The following is a 17,845-nucleotide window of genomic DNA, read 5'->3' as shown; positions in this document are numbered from 1 at the left end:
GCAATACTGCCAACAAACACGTGGTCATTTATCTCATTCGCCGTGAGTGGAACTTTGCTGCCTTGTTCTCCTGCACAACAGTGACTGCACTGGAAAAATAAGGAGTTGTAAAGCAAAGTAAGGACTTGATGAGACGCTTTATGACAGAGGAGTTATTTATAAACTTTTTGCATTAACTGCTATTCGTACTGCAAAGTTGATCTTTCTCACTTTGTTTTTGACAGTTTCTGCATTATGGGAAGACCCAAAACTGTATTCCTTCTCCCCTGCTGGCAATGATTTGTTCCAAGATGCAGCTTCAGAGGTGTCAGGTGCTTGCAGGTGCTGGTTGAGTCTGGCATGAGTGTCTCCACCCTTAATAGATTCCTCCAATCCTGTCTGTATCACCACTGGAGACTCTACATGTAGCATTCCTGCAAATGTGACAACACGCTCCTTATTTTTATGTGGCAAGGTGTAACTTCCTTCAGTTTGTTGTCACGCACATACAAACCGCAACACAAACTTGAGCCATTGCCCAGAGGAGAAAACAGAATTAACCCAAATGTAGGCCGCACACCCAGTTCAAAATGACTCTTTGCAGACCAGCACTGAATTACACATTTAGTATTTGCATGATATGTCGACAACCTCCTGGATGTGAAGAGAAAACGGAAATCAAAGCAGAGTTAATGCTCACAAGGAGGAGCTTTTAAATACTGTGATGCATTTTCAAAGTCTAAATTAACGGGATTGCAAATCGCAGGGTGAAACATGCTAAGTGCCATTAAATGCAACCCACGAGTCGGCTGTCCTTGACAGGTCATTCAGAGGCAATCAGTCAGTCTTCAAACTCATACACTTTGGACTGCAGTTCTTCAACAAGATTCGAGCCGGGTTCCAGAGTCTCTTTTGTGTCCTGTTTGACTGATGTACTGGATTTTCTTTCTTTTACCTACCTCCAAGAGAGGTACAAGTGGTGGCCGCATGGTACCCTGATTTCAGTGAATATTTATGGTGGCTAGGGATGGACTAAGCTCAAGACTCTGTTCCGGAGACGGCTGCTGTTCTCTGTACTCGATGTGTCCATTCCGATGGTGACCGTACTCGAGCTTAATCCTCATCTCCCCAATCTTCAATCTGGGCAGGATATCTGGGATCCATTCAATAATAAATGGAGTGGGTTCTTTCTGCTCCGGGGACATGTTCCCTGGATGCAAAGGAAAATTCTGCAGTGAGTTTCACAATAGTCATAAATCAAAGCACCATCTTGTTCCAATCCACTGAATATCCCCTAACAGAGATACATTATAAAACCAAATATGACAGTGAGCCACGTCAGGAGATATTAGTCAGATGTCCAAAGGCCTGGTCAAGGGGGTAGGTTTTAAAGAGTGTCTTAAAGGAGAAGAGAGTGATAGAGAGAGGGTGGAGAGGTGTAGGGAGGGAATTCCAGAGCTTGGGGCCCAGGCAACTGAAGGCACGGCCACCAATGGTGGGAGGATTAAAATTAGGGATGCTCAAGAGGCTGGAATTGGAGGAGCCGCAGATACCTTGCAGGGTAACAGTGCTAGGGGAGATTAGAGTTAGGGATGGGCCAGGCCAGATCAGCAAGAACAGGAATTGGAGGGGCAACAGGAGAGTCTGAGAATAGATTAGCAGGTAACATAATAGGGTGCCCAATAGACATTTTTTTTTTTAACCAAGCACATGAACAGTAAAATGACATTCGAAACAAAGGTGGGGTGTCTGGGGGCCAAAAAAGGTGGTCTACTTGTGGGAGGAGAGAGCATGGCTCAGGTACTAAATGAGTACTTTGCATCTGTCTTCACTCGAGAAAAAGATAATGCTAATGTCGCAGTGAAGGAGGTGTACTAGCAATACTGGATGAGATCCCAATAAAAAAGATGTACTTAAATGGTTGGCAGTCATCAAAGCAGAAAGTCGCCTGGCCAGGATGAGACATTTCCAAGGTTACGAAGGAAGTATGAATGGAAATTGCTGAGGGTTTGACCACAACCGTCCAATCCTCCTTAGGTATTGAGGTGGCGCCAGAGGATTGAAAATGCTATACCCGTGTTGAAAATGAGTTTAAAACTACAGGCCAGCCTAACCCTGGTGCCAAGGGAACGTTCAGAATCAATGATCTGGGGCAAAATTAATTGGCAGTTGGAAAAATGTGTGTTATTAAATGAAAGGCAGCCCAGATTATTTAAAGGAAAATCACGTTTGACTAATTTGATTGTGTTTGGGTGGTGCAGATGATGTTGCATGTATGGTGTACGAGAAAAGGCGTATGACAAAGTACCACATAGTAGACTTGTTAGCAAAATTGAACGTTTAAGGTAGAGTCAGTGTGGATAGTCTCCCTTGGATACTTACACTAAAAATAAAACCTCCCAAATAGCAACACCCTCGTTACCCGATTACTCACCAACTCTCAGGAAGGTCTTGAGTTCCAGCGGCCGAATTGTTGGCTGCTTCTCCACTCGGCTGTAAGCCTCTGCAATACTTTCTACCTGAACCTTGGGGCATTTAAATAGCTCGTAGGTGCCATCGCGGTTTTCAATGAAGCTGCGGGTGACCTCCAGGGGCATCTGAAAGGTGGAATGAAGAGTGCTGGATTAGGTTCTGCTAGGCTGGAAGAGTTGTTACAAATTGCAGGAGCCGTTTTCTCCCACACTTTAGGAGAGACGTGAAGGCCTTCGAGAGGGTGCTAACAAGCTTCATGAGAATGGTTCCAGGGATTTGGGGGGGGGGCGGGGGGCTTCAGTTGTGTGCAGAGACTGAAGAAGCTGGGGCTGCTCCCCTTGGAGAATGTTGAGAGGAGATTTGATAGAAGTGTTTAAAATTATGATGGGAATATATAGAGTAGATAAGAGAGAAACTGTTCCCACTGGTGGAAGGATCGTGAACCAGAGGGCACAGATTTAAAGCGACTGGCAAAAGAACCAAAGGTGGTATGAGAGGAAAAACTAGTTTTTTTAACCAAGTGTGTGGTTACGATCTGGCCTGAGAGTGTGGAGGAGTCAGATTTAATCCTGGCTTTCAAAAGGAAATTAGATAATTATCTAAATAGAAAAAAAATGCAGGGCTACAGGGAAAAGGCAAAGGAGTGGGGCTAGGCGAGTTGCTCTTGCAGACAGCTGGCACAGACATGGTGGGCTGAATGGCCTCCTTCTGTGCTGTAACCATCCTGTGATTTGAAAAATATTGAATTGTAAGATGAGGCCACAGCCTCAGAACTCAGGAAGTTTCCAGCACAAATAGGTTACTTGGCCGGGCTTTCTGTTAAGATTAGCAGACAGAATTTCAACGCCAGCGTTGAGGCACCTTCACTCGGTTTTCAATTTACAGTACCTGATCCGGGAATGCTTTGATTCTGATGGGGGATGGCAAAATGAAAATAATTTTGACAAGAGTAAGTAAGGAGAAACTGGTTCTACTAACGGGGGGAGCCCAGTAACTAGAAGACACAGATATTTGAAATGATTAGCAAAAAAACAAACCAGAGGGGAGATGAGAAGTTTTTCCACACAGCGAGTTGTTCAAATCTGAAACAAACAGGCTGAAAGAGTGGGGGAAGCAGATGCAATAGTGCCTTTCAATAGTGAACTGGATACATACTTGACAAAGGAAAATTTGTAGTGGTGGGGCAAGAGGTTGGCTTACAAAGATTCAGCATAAACATGATGGGCCAAAAGGCTGTATGATTCCATAAGTCAGTCAGTCAGTCATCAAGCCATGCCGGGCACCTCCCTGATTTCCACCAGTCCGCTGAAATGCAGCGGTGAGCATTTTCTCTCATTGTAGACTCATGGCTAGGACAATTCGCTCAACGGTGCCGACTGTAGCCTTATCGCAAACTCTACTCCCACCACCTACCTCCGGGGTATCAAATATCTGCTTGACCTGAAGAACATTTGTGATCTGCCAAGTGTATTTGGAGAAGGTTCCCAGAGGTACTGCATCCTTCCGAACAAAACCTACAAGACACAACACACACGCACGCTTCAGACTTCAATGGGTCAAAAGCATAAGAGGACGGAAAATCAGTTATTTTCTGCCGGGTCACCCAGCCTCTCTCCCCAGGAAGCAGCTCCAGATTGAAAAGCAGCCGGCAGCCTACAGAAACTCAGCCCAGTGAAAAGTCTCCACCTGATCTCAGGAGGTGGCAGTTTCAAGAGGGAATTCAGGAGAAACTTCTTTAGCCAGAGCGGTTAGACTGTGCAACTCGTTACCATAAGGACTGGTTGAGGCAAACAGCATCAATGCACTGGAGGGGAAGCTAGATAAGTAATTTGTAGTGTTGAGTTACATACTTGCGTAAAGTAGTTCCTCCTGAACTCCCCGGTGACTATCTTATACTTATGGCCTCTCGTTTTGGTCTTCCCCGGCAACTGAATTGCGACCATTCCAAATGCATTTTCCCCGGGGAGGATGGCAACAGACAGAGGCAACCTTCATTCCAACTGGCTCAGCTGAATCAGAACTCAGGTTCTCAGCAGTGAACGTGTGCTGTGCAACCTATCGCAGTATCAAATCCTTTTGAGCAACCAGGGGCATGTACTTGTTGGCCACACTCTTCCACCTTGACGTACTTGCCCTGGGGTCTGCTGCAAAGTAACGTCCGCACTGATAAGTAAGACGTGTTACCTGTGGTGGAGTTGGGTAGACGTTTCTTCTTGCTTCCCATAGAGATCCTCTGCTGCAGGGCGTCGAAAAAGGTCTGAGGGACATGGAACACCAGAGGCTCAGGCTTCCCTGCATTAAAAACAACTTGCATTTTACTGGTGCCTGCAGCAATTTGCATTCATATTCTGCTTTTAACAACAACAAGTTGCATTTATATAGCACTTTTAAGGTAGTAAAATGTCCCAAGGTGCTTCACAGGAGTGGAATCAGGCAAAAACATTTTTTGACACAGAGCCAAAAAAAAGGAGACATTAGTATAGGTGACCAAAAACCTGATCAAGGTTTTAAGGTGCGTCTCAAAGGAGGGGAGACAGTTGGAGAGGTTTGGAGGGGAACTCCAGAGCTTAGGGCCACGGCAGATGAAGGTACAGTCTCCAATGGTGAGGGAGAAGCAAAAAGGGGGATGGAACTTGCCGCATACGAGGGTGGTGGAAGTGGAAACGATGAATGCTTTTAAAAGGAAATTGGATGGGCATTCGAGGGAAATAAACTTGTAGGGCTACGGAGATAGAGCAGGGGAATGGGACTGACTGGATTGCTCTACAGAGAGCTAGCCTGGACTCAGTGGGCTGAATGGCCTCCTGTGTTATGACACAAGGGGCCAAAATTGGAGGAGCACAGAGTTCTTGCAGGCTTGTCAGGGGGCTGCAGGATGAGAAGGATGAGAAATTTAAAGCCAAGCCCGTTGTGTACTGGGAGCCAATGTAGGTCAGTGAGCACAGGCGTGTTGGGAAAACACTGCAGTTAGTCAGAACGGTGACATATTGCTGTAATCAAATTCTCCAGCTAGGATATAATTACTTCATTAACTTTAAACCATCGGGACATCACATGCACAGCTTTAGAGATAGAATGGCTGGCGATGAATGCCGAGAGCTCCAATATTCCCGACTAGCATCCAGGTTTGAAGAGTGGTGCTGATTACTGCAGGGCCAGATGGAGCTAACATTGCCAACCCTCCAAAGTTATCCTGGGATGCCTAGGAATTAAGGATCAATCTCCGAGACACTGCTGTGAGACACCTAGGCAAAAAAAAAAGAATAAAGGCTGCTTAATCTGTGCCGAGCAGTTGGAGGTCATATGATGAAACCTCCAGGAATACATCCAATGAGAGTTGGCAACCCTATCTGGGGCTGCTTATTACAGCATTTCAGACACTGACAAAACCATACGCGTACTTTATACACACATGTTTTTGTATGGTCTGGTGGATGGGGGTCACTAAAAAGACAGTCACTAAGTGTCAAATTTAGTTAACTAACTCTCCTGTGTGGGGCCTTGGACCATTTCATGATGGTAGAGGTGCTATAATCGATGCAAGCTGTCTTTGTTGAGATAAAGCACCTTCTCAGGATAGAACTCCCCAAACTGCACACCTTATAACAAAAACCTTTACCTCCTATTTTTTTTTAAATACTTGCAATGGGCTTCAAATGGTAATTTTAAGGATGATGCTTATTATGGGAAACAAGTCTGAGACTTTCCTGCCTGAGTCTCTGATTGCAGTCATGATATAATGATGAAACTACTGGATAAAAACCCATCATGTCTTTTCCTTTGTGGAAGAGTCTAGAGGGGATGTGAGGAAGAATTTTTCACCCAAAGGGTGGTGGGAACTTGGAACTCACTGTCTGAAAGTGTGGTAGAGGCAGAAACCCTCATAACATTTGAGAAGTATTTGGATGTGCACTTGCAATGCCATGACATACAAGGCTATGGGCCTAGTGCAGGAAAATGGGGTTAGAATAGTTAGGTACTTGTTTGACTGGTGCAGACTTGATGGGCCGAAGGGCCTTTTTCTGTGCTGTAGACCTCTATGACTCACTAGGGGACACAGTTTAAAATAAAGGGGTCTCCAATTTAAGACAGAGATGAGGGGAATTTTTTCTCTCAGAGGGACTTTACTCTTTGGAATTCTCTTCCCCAGAGAGCAGTGGAGGCTGGGTCATTGAATATATTTAAGGCTGAATTAGACAGATTTTTGATTGCCAAGGGAGTTAGGGGTTATGGAGGCAGACAAGGAAGTGGAGTTGAGGAAATAATCAGTTCAGCCATGATCTATTTGAATGGCAGAACAGGTTTGAATGGCCTACTCCTGCTCCTATTTCTTGTGTGTGCTCTTTTGCAGTCACTGTTTCTGCTGCCTTTCAGCACAGTTGATGATCAAACACTCCACAAGAATGGGCATGTAACATTCACAGTCTGCTTCCCTCAAAAGACGTCATATTAAACTAACCTGTTGCAAACCCACTCAAGCCATTAAAAAATAAAAATATTATAAATTATTTTATTGATAGCATCAAGGCCAACAATTAAGGGACCATTATGTGTGAAATTACTGAGCAACTGCCCCTTTAGCAAGCTATCAACTTGGCAAAAAAACATATCATTCACCATCAAATTGGTAATGCATGGTCTGATTGATGCGTTCTGTGACACTAGCAAGCCAGTCCTGAAATGACAGGGTCACTTGGGATTCATCGATTGGTTGACTCACTGAAAGAGAGAGAGAGAAAAAAACGGTCACCATGTATCATTTCTTTGGCTGTTCTTATTCCCAGAGCATGAGGCACTCACAAAGCCAACGTCACTCGGTAACTGTCTACAAACAAGAGGTGCAATGAGGTGGCAGCATATGGAGGACAAATCATACGGTACCCAAATGCTAGGAAGTGGAAAGTCGCCACCAACAGGAACGTGGGCAGAACCGTTATCACTTGCTAGAGTGAGCCTTGGCTCTCTGTGCTTTCAGAAGTGGCACATCTCCTTGAAGGAAGACAATACGCATTCCACTCTCGCAAACAGAGACTCTACCTTCGTGAATTCTCAGCAGTTTGGTGTGGTTAATCGGGGTGATGGGCTGTGCCTGCTTGAGACGGCCTGCCTCACTAACAAAAATTAACTGGTGAGTTAGTGAGCCATCAGCACAAAACCGGACCTTATTTAGCACTATGAAGGTAGTTTCTGTCTATTTGTTCGTGGGATGGGAGTGCCGCTGGCAAGACCAACATTTATTGCCCTTCCCTATTTGTCCTCAAGGTGGTGAGCCATCTGTGAGGTGTTGGATAGCGAGATTCAGGATTTTGACCCAGTGACGATCAACTCATGGGGATATACTTCCAAAACATACTCAGGTGTTTAAGTTGGGCATTAACTAACAAATGTTGACACCAAGCCACAAGCGGAGATATTAGGACTGGTGGCCGAAAGCTTGCTCAGGGATAGTTTTCAAGGAGTGCATTCGAGGAGAAGAGAGGAAGAGGACGAGAAGTTCAGCAATGGAATTTCAGAGCTTAAGGCACGGCAGCTAAAGACGCAGAGGGCAATGGTGGGACGATAGAAATCTCACTCAGAGGTCACAGGATGGCTGATGTAGGCAGCAGAAAAACAAGACATGTGCAACACGCAACAGCAGCAGGATGCAGGCGCTACTGAGGTGGGCTTTGAGGCACAATGTTGGGAAAAGCAAAGGAGGCTTCTCCCCACAGCTGACAGTGCAGCCTGAAAATCGATAAGTGCCACTCTCAAACACATGCACTTCTCAGCTTGGCGATTGCAACGTTCACACAAAAAAAAACGGGCAAAATTCTAGTAGTGTTCAGCGAGAGCTTACCAGTTACATCGTCCTTTTTCTTCTTCTTTGCTTTTGAAACCGTGCTCACTGCAGCCTGGGGTGTAGGATCCTGGGGGTAAATTGCCAGCAACTGTGCCTCAGGATTTGCCTGAAGCCCTGGTTTAAGGGAATTAAATACGACACAAACAAGTCAGAGTTCCAAACTAAACATTAATAAATCCAAGGATAGATGCAGAGGAAATTTCTTTATCCAGAGAGCAGTGAGAATGTGGAACTCGCTATCGTAGGGAGTAGCTGAGGTGAATTGCATAGATACATTTAAGGGGAAGTTAGATAAGTACATGAGGGAGAAAGGATTAGAAGGGTACGTTGGGGTTAGGTGAAGTGGCATAGACCAGTTGGGCTGAATGGTCTGTTTCTAAGTAAATTCCATGCAATATTGGGAAGATTAGGCTCAATTATATTGTTCTTCTCAACAGATCTCTCAGTCCTTGCTCTCCAGGTGCACATTTAGTTGCCCCTCGAATCCATTTGAACACTCTCCTTCAAATAACTTAGTCACCTATCGATGAGTCCTTAAAGCAGAACAGTCTAACCACCTCCTCATGACATTCAGTGGTATTACCATCACTGAATTCCCCACCATCAACATCCTGGGAGGAGTTCACCATTGACCAGAAACTTAATTGGACAAAAACAACTTAGAGGTTGTGTATTCTGTGGTCCGTAACTCACTTCCTGACTCCCCAGAGCCTGTCCACCATCCACAAGACATAAGACAGGAGTGTGATGGAATACTCCCCACCTGCCTGGATGAGTGCAGCTCCAACGACACTCAAGAAGCTTGACATCATCCAGCAGTAAGCGGCCCGCTTGATTGGCACCCCATCCACCACCTTCAACATTCACTCCCTTCACCACCAATGCACAGTGGCGGCAGTGTCTAACATCTACAAGATGCACTGCAGCAACTCACTAAGGCTCCTTAGATTGCACCTTCCAAACCGGTGACCTCTACCATCTAGAAGGACAAGGGGAGCTGATGCATGGGAACACCACCACTTGGAAGTTCCCTTCCCAAGCCACTCACCATCCTGACTTGGAAATATATCATTGTTCCTTCACTGTTGCTGAATCAAAATCCTGGAAATCCCTCCGTAACAGCACTGAGGGAGTACCTAACTGACATGGATATGCAGCGATTCAAGAAGGTGGCTCACCACCACCTTCTCAAGGGCAATTAGGGATAGGCAATAAATTATGGCCTAGCCAACAATGCCCATATCCCATGAATGAGTAAAAACAATTACACTGCTCATTTCACTCTTAAATTCTTCATTTTAACTTATATCACCTTGATTCTTGAACCATATTAAACATTACTAATATGCGTTAACTATGTGACTTCCTGGGTGTTTCACCACAAATGATTGCTTGGCAAGGTATTAACTGGGAATCCATCAGCTGGAATAGGTCATGTATCACTAACAATAGCTACAGCCTTCCATCAGGGCACAATGTCAGATTCTACAAGAGAGGGGAGCGAAACCAGCCTTTGGAAAATTTGCCTGTGGATGTCCTAGTTTAGCTATGGTGCCCTGCAAGACTGACGGATCTCTCTCAGCTCACTCTCCCGGCTCATGCATAAAGAACAGACACTCGTGTGAGATGCCAGAGGCCTGTGTGCCTATGAGAAAGTTATTGCCTTCAGGACAGAAGGCTAAGGGACAAAGTGAGCAGGAAGGAAAGAAAAACAAACATGAATACTTGGGCTTTTTTTTTTAAACAGAGCACTGATCTGTCTGAAGCTACCAGATGTCATAACCAGCAGAACCAAGCGTGAGTACTTTGACAGAGCTCTTGACTGTCATTTAATCAAAGTTTGCTTACAACAGACCTATGCAAAAACACAACTCAACAGCGAAAGCTTTGAGGATTGTTGTCTGCTGGTGAAGAATACCTTAGGATTTTTCTTTGAATGCAGTCCACAAGTGGGATCATTTCAATGGATTGTCCTGCATGTGGGTGTCGCTGGCTAGGCCAGCATTTATTACCCATTTAAGAGTCAACCACGTTTTAGTGGGCCAGACCAGGTAAGGACAGCAGATTTCCTTCCCTAAAGGACATCAGTGAACCAGATGGGTTTTTTTTTACAGCAATCGGCAATGGTTTCGTGGTCATTAGACTTTTAATTCCAGTTTTTTATTGAATTTAAATTCCACCATTTGCCATAGCGGGATTCGAACCCAGGTCCCCAGAGCATTACCCTGGGTGTATGGATTACTAGTTCATACTAGTCCACTATGCCATCGCCTCCCCCCACACGAAAACATGACTAAGGTACACATCTTCCTTTATATTTTATTTTTGATTTTAAAAAGTGGTGATATTATTGGTGGCTCTACCATAACAGTAACAATATAGCCTAACTCTCATCTTGAGCTACTCAGGTCTGATGAACTACACCTATATAGAACTGGGTTTGAAAGAAAGACTTACACATATATAGCACCATTCATATTTCCAGGGTCCCAAAACGCTTTAAGAGAGAGAGTCAGGAGTGTAGTCACTGTTGTAATGTGGGAAGTTGGACAGGCAAATCAGGCGATGTGATAATGACCAGATAATCTGTTTTTAGGTGTTAGTCGAGGGAATAGCACCAGGCAATCGCTTACATCTACCTGAGAAAGCAAGCGGGGCCCTAATTTAACATCTCGTGCGAAAGAACGCTGAAAGTTATTGGTTAAGCCTATTCAAATCAAATCAGGAAGGAGACTTTCACCCCATCAAGTGGTGTTGAACCCAGGTTCCAGACAGGAAAAGTGCACATCCCAGTCATTGCAACATTATCTGACAGTTCATTGCATATTGCAGTTTAATTCATACTTACTTACCAGAACTTCTGCACCTAGCGGAGGAATCAAAGTTGATGAAATAGGAAAACTCTTGCCCCAGCTTCTCATCGCTGGCAAAGGCGCAGACACACGCGTAGAAGTGAATGCATCGCTTTGGTGGCTCCTCTTTGTTGGAGCTCGATTTATTGGCTTTGAAAGCCTGGCAGGAGCAATAGAATTTGCGCTCCGTCACGCCTTTTGTCCTCGCCTTCTCGTGGAACGAGACGTGCAGAAAGCCCAAGTTGTGCTTGGGGCTGGCTTTGCACTTCACCACCATGATGCTCTTGGTAATCCTCTGCACCAGGGGCCCACTCGACTCAGTGGCCAAAGTCCAGATGGCCTGCTTGGTCTCGGCAGTCACCTGAAGAGAGTTCAGCACAGAACTCTTCAGTGTGTGCGGAGTGGCTTCCATATGACACTCCATGGCGAGCTTGATGTGCTGGCACTGATTCTCGGAGACTCCTTGTGAGGATACTTTGAAGCAGGTGGGGACTAAGCAGCGACCGGTTATGTGGGTAATGATGGTGCCATCCACTGTCTGAATTGCTTCCGTTGTGCCGAGTTCCACAAAGCCCCGGTAGTCAGGTCCTCGGTCTCGAAGCCTCACCGAATAGACCTGTGAGGCCGATCCGGTGACTATGCGAACGGCATCAATACTGGGTTGCTGTTTCCGCACGCCATCCCTGAAGACGGCACCACAGCTTTTATTCTTGCAGCTCAGCCCACGAGTGCCATTGATCGTGCCACACTTGGGACACTTCTTGATGCCCCGAAGAGTAGGTTTGCCCAAGTCGGCCAGGAAAGCCAGGGTTTTCGTCCTCTCTGGGTGTTGCTCCATCTCTCATTGGACTGGCCTTATTAAAACCTTACTGGAGAGGAAAGTGATTAAGTTTGTCAAATAAGCAAGACAAGATTTGAAAAGATAACTATCTTGCACCACAAAAGAGAGAACTTGCCTACGACATTAATCACTATCAGTGCAACGTAGAGGTAGAGACCAGGTCTGAAGAGGTCCATTTTAGAAGTGGCTATTAGCACGATGGTTGAGATAACGGTCACTCTCGTCACTTCCAGTCCCAGCTAACAACATTTAACAACAGGAAAACACTTAAACAACTATGCTATAAAATCTGGATTCTACTTTTCCAAAATCGTAATTGTTAATTGCCATTGCAGTTTACGTCAATCTAAAGTGACTGTCACACAAGTCATCAGGGACCTTCATATACAGTATTGGAAGCCTTTAAAGGTGCTCTGGAGTTTCATGAGAAGAAACAGCAAAACACAAATTTCTTTTCCTGAAAATTGGAGGGAGGCTGCCTCCTAGTGACACGTTTGGCAGGACATCAATGGGTATGGGATAAAACCATGAGGTGAATAATGTACCTTTTCTGATTGCTGTTGTCTCCGCCAGGCACAGAATTCTCCAAAATCTCTTTGGTTCCCCAATTCTGGCCTCTTACACACCCCCAGTTTAATTGGTGATCTTGCCTTCAATGGCCTAGGTCCTAACTGCTTTAACTGCTTTCCTAAATCTCTCCACCTCCATTATACTCCTTAAAACCTACCTATTGGGTCTAGCCTTTGGTCATTCATATCTATATGGCTTATTTAACAACCTATTACACCAAATGAACTAAATCTTGCTGAAAAAAGACTCATGTTGCCAAAGCTTTTAGTCTTGCACTCATCAGGACAAACGCAAGAATGCAAAGTTTCAAATAATCACAACAATTTTTTCTCCTGTAGTATAAATTGTTGTGATTGTTTGAAATTTGAAAAGAGAGACATGTTGCTGATGCTTTTTCTCTTGCACTCATTAGGGCAAGTATAAATTGTTGTGATCGTTTGAAATTTGGCATTCTTGCAATTGTCCTATTGAGTGCAAAATGAAAAGCTTCGGAAACATGTCTCTCTTTTCAGTAATATTCAAGTTTTGTACTATCAAGCGACTAAATTAATTAATTTTTCAGGACAACAACTATGGTACTATAGGTAAACACTCCACCAACATTCCAAAAACATCCTCGAGGGATAAATGATCAGCTAATCCATTGTTTTCATGATTGAAGGAGGAATGATGGTTACAACACCATAGCACTGTGGGATCTTTGAGCAGGCTTACAGGGCTGATTTTACCATCTCAATCAAATGGCAGGCAATTCAAACTACACAGCACTGTTTCAGATACGCACCGGAGTGCCAACCTGAATTGCATACTCAAGTCCCACCACAGGGTTTGAACCCACAAACTGTCACCAGAAAGACAGTAGCTTAGTAGTATGAAACTTGAAAATTGTTGAAAAGAGAGACATGTTGCTGGAGCTTTTCACCTTGCACTCATCAGGACAAGTATAAATAGTTGTGATAGCTTGAAATTTGGCATTCTTGCATTTTTCCTGTTGAGTGCAAGATGAAAAGCTTCAGTAATATGTCCGCTTTTAAGCAAGGCTCAAGAAGGATAGTAAGAGGGCCAAAGTAACATAGAATATACAAGTAGAGAAAATTAACAACTGAACAATCTCTCCTCTAATTATTCTAAATCAATCAGGCACAGAACTGTATTCAGTTCCTGTAACATACTGCACTTTTGGACCATTGCCACTGTCCAGAGAAAATATTGAGTAAACTGCGACTTCAATGCAGTAAGAACCAAATATGTACAGCTTCAATTTTTGATTTCAAAACTGCCTAAAGCACTAAATCATCACAATTGTTGTCTCTATTGTAACAGTTATCATTTATGCTACACATTCATGAGAACAAATTATTGTTTCATTGGAATATTTCAATAAAGTTACCCACCTTCTTGTTTTTTTCCTGCTTGTTCTCTCCATATTTGTAACGAGAATTCTACAAAAAAATTACAAATCACAGGTAGAGTTATAAAATCATAGATATCACAGCACAGAAAGATTATTGCCCACTATGTCAGTGTTACTCTAATCTCATTTCCTCCTCCTTTCTCTTTATTATTTTTACAATCTTCCTCTATAAATACTTATCTAAATCTCTTTAAAAAAAATGTTCTAGCACCTGCCTCAATAGCTACTCTGGTGAAGCCTTGTTCCAATAACACTCTTGCTAGTTTTTGCTTTTACTTTTCTAATAGTAATCCCCTATCTCTGTCAGCTCATCTACATTCATTATAAAAATTCTTACTGAGTGTACAATTCCATCCACGCCTCTGCCTCTCCCTATCACCCTTCCCATCACCAGCCCTACAATCCTCCAAGGTCTCTGCGGGTATATCACTTTATGCGTAAAATTAAGAAAGAGAAAAGGTTTTATGACTGAGGGGGAATTGCATATAGACCATATGGTAACAGCTGTGAAACAGCAGAATGTACAAATGCAGAGACTAGATAAGCATAGTTGTGGTTGTTGGAAGCCAATCATCTCAGTTCTAGGACATCACTGCAGGAGTTCCTCAGGGTAGTGTCCTCGGCCCAACCATCTTCAGCTGCTTTGTCAATGACCTTCCCTCCATCGCAAAGTCAGAAGTGGAGATGTTCGCTGATGACCGCACATTGTTCAGTACCCACTTGTGACTCCCCAGATACTGAAGCAGTTCATGTGTCATATGCAGCAAGACTTGGACAACATTCAGACTTGGGCTGATAAGTGGCAAGCAACCTATGTGCCACACAAATGCAGGCAATGACCCTTGATATTCAAAGGCATTACCATCGCTGAATTCTCCACTATCAACATCCTGGGGAGTTATCATTGACCAGACACGGAACTGGACTAGCCTTATAAATGCTGTGGCCACAAGAGCGGGTCAGAGGCTAGGAATCCTGTGGAGAGTAACTCACCTCCTGACTCCCAAAAGCCTGTCCACCATCTACAAGGTACAAGTCAGGAGTGTGATGGAATATTCCTCACTTGCTTGGATGAGTGCAGCTCCAACAACACTCAAGAAGCTTGACACCATCCAGGTTAAAGCAGCCGCTTGACTGGCACTGCATCCACCACCTCCAAAATTCACTCCTTCTACCACTGGCACACAGCGGCAGCAGTGTGTACCATCTACAAGATACACTGCAGCAACTCACCAAGGCTTCTTCAACAGCATGTTCCAAACCTGTGACCTCAACCATCTATGGCAGCAGATGCACGAGAAAACCACCAAGCTGCAAGTTCCCGTTCAAGCCACAGGCCATCTATTGCCATTCTTTCGCTGTTGCTGGGTCAAAATCCTGAAACTCCTTTCCTAACAGCACTGTGGGTGTACCTAGACTAGTTGGACTGCAGTGATTCAAGGCAGCTTTTAACTTTCACAGCTTGGGATAAGCAGACTAGCACACTGAATAGAAAGGTAGGGAATTTCTTGATTGTGTTCGGATGGTTTTCTGTCACAGTATGTTCTGCAGGCAACCAGAGGACATGCCATATTAGGTTTGTAATGATTAATGAAAGGGGTTTAGTTAACCGTGCATGAACATTTATCTAATAGCATTTGATTATCTATTCCAATACCTTCTCCATTGAGTCAGTGTCAGCTTTTGTCTGATTATGCCCCTGTGAAGTGGATTGTCGTTTAATGGCTGTGAACCCGCTTTAAGCGTCCTGAATTCCTGAAATGGCACTATATAAATGCAAGTTTCTTCTTAGTCCAATGATACTCTGATCTCCTACTGTGCTTCACTTAGAAACTACTTGACACTTAATGCCACAGAAAATCAAAAGCTTTATGTTTATGTGCACACTTTCCCATCGCACTACATTTATAAAATTATGTGTATTAGTAAACAGCATATCCCAACTCTCCAGTGAACCACTCCAAGGGAGATTTGCTGGTATTGAACATTTTCTAATGGTTAAAGTTTTGTTTCTGACATAACCAAATACTTTATTTTGTTCCTTAATATAGTATGTGAATGAACTTTTGCCATTACAATGCCTAGGTTTGCAAAATAATGCACTTCTCCATTACAAAGAACTTGCATTTCTATATTGCCTTTCAGCTTGCAGGCAGCCCTAAAGCCTTTCACTCTGAAATATTTTTGAGGTGTTGTCACTGTTCGGGCAGGAAACGTTGCAGCCAATTTGTGCACAGCAAGCCCACACAGTGCCAACAAGGTAAGTGACCGGATAGTTAAAAACAGAGAGCAGGGAAGAGCTGTTGGGTTTTGGGAATGAAACAACCCATCCCAGTGAAATGCAAAGCCACCTTCAAACTTCTGAACATTTTTTTTCAAGGGGAGAGGGGATTAAATGCTGAATTTTTTTCTACCCTCCCCCCATAGTTTTGTAGCTTCAGGAATTTGGACCACCCTGTGTCAATTAATTAAAATGATAAATTAGATTTATGGATGAAGATCAAAGCTTCATTGCAACTACAGTCACTGATGAAAACCCTCCCATCTGAGCCATCTCATGTCAAGTACTTGATTGACAGGCTATAGACCCACCCACCTTTCACAGACCCGCCTACAATCTCAACTCCTATTGGTCCCATCCGAAGTCACCCCCTAATACTGGAATCTGATTGGCGTGGCCGGCTGTCAATCTGGCGAATAGGCCCCGCCCAGCAGCATTTCTTGTCTGCACCACCGGACAAATTGCATCAAAAAGCGACCGCATCGCGGCGGCGATGTCTCAGTCGGGATTGTTCGTTCGCCACTTCAGTGTATGTTTTCGCCGATAAAGTAATTAAAATAAAACAAGCGACTCACCTTCCTCTGGGCCGGGGCCAGCTCCCCCTCCCGCCCCTCCCCCTCACCGCTTTGGGTGTAAACACCCTCCCCGGTCAAAGCCGGGCTCCCGTCAGGCGCGCCGCCATTTCGCCTTACAAAAACCGCTCGGCGCTGGGCTGTAACGCCAGCGCCTATTGGCCGCCCACGGTCAGCTGGGGCGGCAGCACCCGGGGCACGGCGGGAGCTGTAGTCCCCACCCTCCTCTGGGCCGGCCGCCGGCATCGCTGCGGGACTCCATTTCCCAGAACACTCGCTACCTTCAGCTGTTGCAGCTGTGGAATGAGCTGAGGTGGCACTTGCCTGTCAACCTGTGGATCACTGCATCAGAGAGAAACTGCTGCCTTTAAAAGCAAGTGCATTGCAAAGGAGGGGGGTTAGGTTTAAGAATAAGCTCCTTTCCTGTATATTGGAAAATGGTGTGTCACTTTGCAATTTAAGGAAGGGAAATATCAGGAATTATCAGTTAGCCTAACACCTCCTGTTGAAAAGGCACCACACTATAATTAACTGTAGAGTCATTGGCACCTTGAAATTTTTCAGCTGATCAGAAAGAGCCAGCAAAGATTTGGAAAAGATGGGCTGATCAAGGTGATTGAATTTTGTTTTTTTTTTGTTTGAAGGGACGACCAAAGCAGGGGAATGTCTATTGATGTTATTTATATGGTGCTGCCTGGCTGCAAGCAAATTCGTGACCTGGTCGGAGGAGCAGGAGGAGATGGTGAGCAGGTCCTTTTACTGGCAGGGACTTCAGCTATTAACTATTCATTAGAAGCTAAGATGGAAAGCCAGATGTTCAAGTTTTCCAATAACAAAGACAGATGGCATTGTATGTAATGTAGAGGGAAGCATAAAATTAGATATTAAAAGATTAATTGAATGGGTAAAACATATTATCCTCAGAGGAGAGATTGGGTCGACTCAAAATGTTAATTTTCTCTCCACAGATGCTGTCAGATCCGTTGAGTATATCCAGCATTTTCTGTTCTTTCTGAATTCACTGG

At 44.4% G+C, this 17,845-nt stretch overlaps 1 protein-coding gene across 2 annotated transcripts; it reads right to left on the bottom strand.

The window, feature by feature from the left end:
* Positions 1-141: 141 nt before the first annotated feature.
* c17h2orf42 (chromosome 17 C2orf42 homolog) lies at positions 142-16,909 on the bottom strand. Of its 2 annotated transcripts, XM_041209071.1 has the most exons (9): positions 16,824-16,909; positions 13,948-13,995; positions 11,143-12,011; positions 8,288-8,404; positions 7,069-7,170; positions 4,636-4,743; positions 3,865-3,965; positions 2,414-2,576; positions 142-1,189 (listed from the first exon to the last, which is right to left on the bottom strand). In XM_041209071.1, the coding sequence occupies exons 3-9, from the start codon at positions 11,978-11,980 to the stop codon at positions 981-983; spliced, it is 1,638 nt and encodes a 545-aa protein (XP_041065005.1). In that variant the 5' UTR covers positions 11,981-12,011; positions 13,948-13,995; positions 16,824-16,909; the 3' UTR covers positions 142-980. The 2 variants fall into 2 exon arrangements, with proteins under 2 accessions (XP_041065005.1, XP_041065007.1); XM_041209073.1 differs by lacking the exons at positions 13,948-13,995; positions 16,824-16,909 and adding an exon at positions 12,099-12,197.
* Positions 16,910-17,845: the final 936 nt, after the last annotated feature.

The sequence above is a fragment of the Carcharodon carcharias genome, chromosome 17 (assembly GCF_017639515.1).
Source record: "Carcharodon carcharias isolate sCarCar2 chromosome 17, sCarCar2.pri, whole genome shotgun sequence".
Taxonomy (NCBI): domain Eukaryota; kingdom Metazoa; phylum Chordata; class Chondrichthyes; order Lamniformes; family Lamnidae; genus Carcharodon; species Carcharodon carcharias.
The sequence above is the reverse complement of the archived record's forward strand: the minus strand, read 5'-3'. Positions and strand labels throughout refer to the sequence as shown.

Coding starts and splice junctions, on each gene's coding strand:
- c17h2orf42 (XM_041209071.1), bottom strand. CDS start 11,980: ATGGAGCAACACCCAGAGAGGACGAAAACCCTGGCTTTCCTGGCCGAC. Junction 8,405..11,142: donor CGCTAGGTGCAGAAGTTCTG/GTAAGTAAGTAT, acceptor CCCTTAAACCAG/GGCTTCAGGCAAATCCTGAG. Junction 2,577..3,864: donor AGATATTTGATACCCCGGAG/GTAGGTGGTGGG, acceptor TCCACCTTTCAG/ATGCCCCTGGAGGTCACCCG.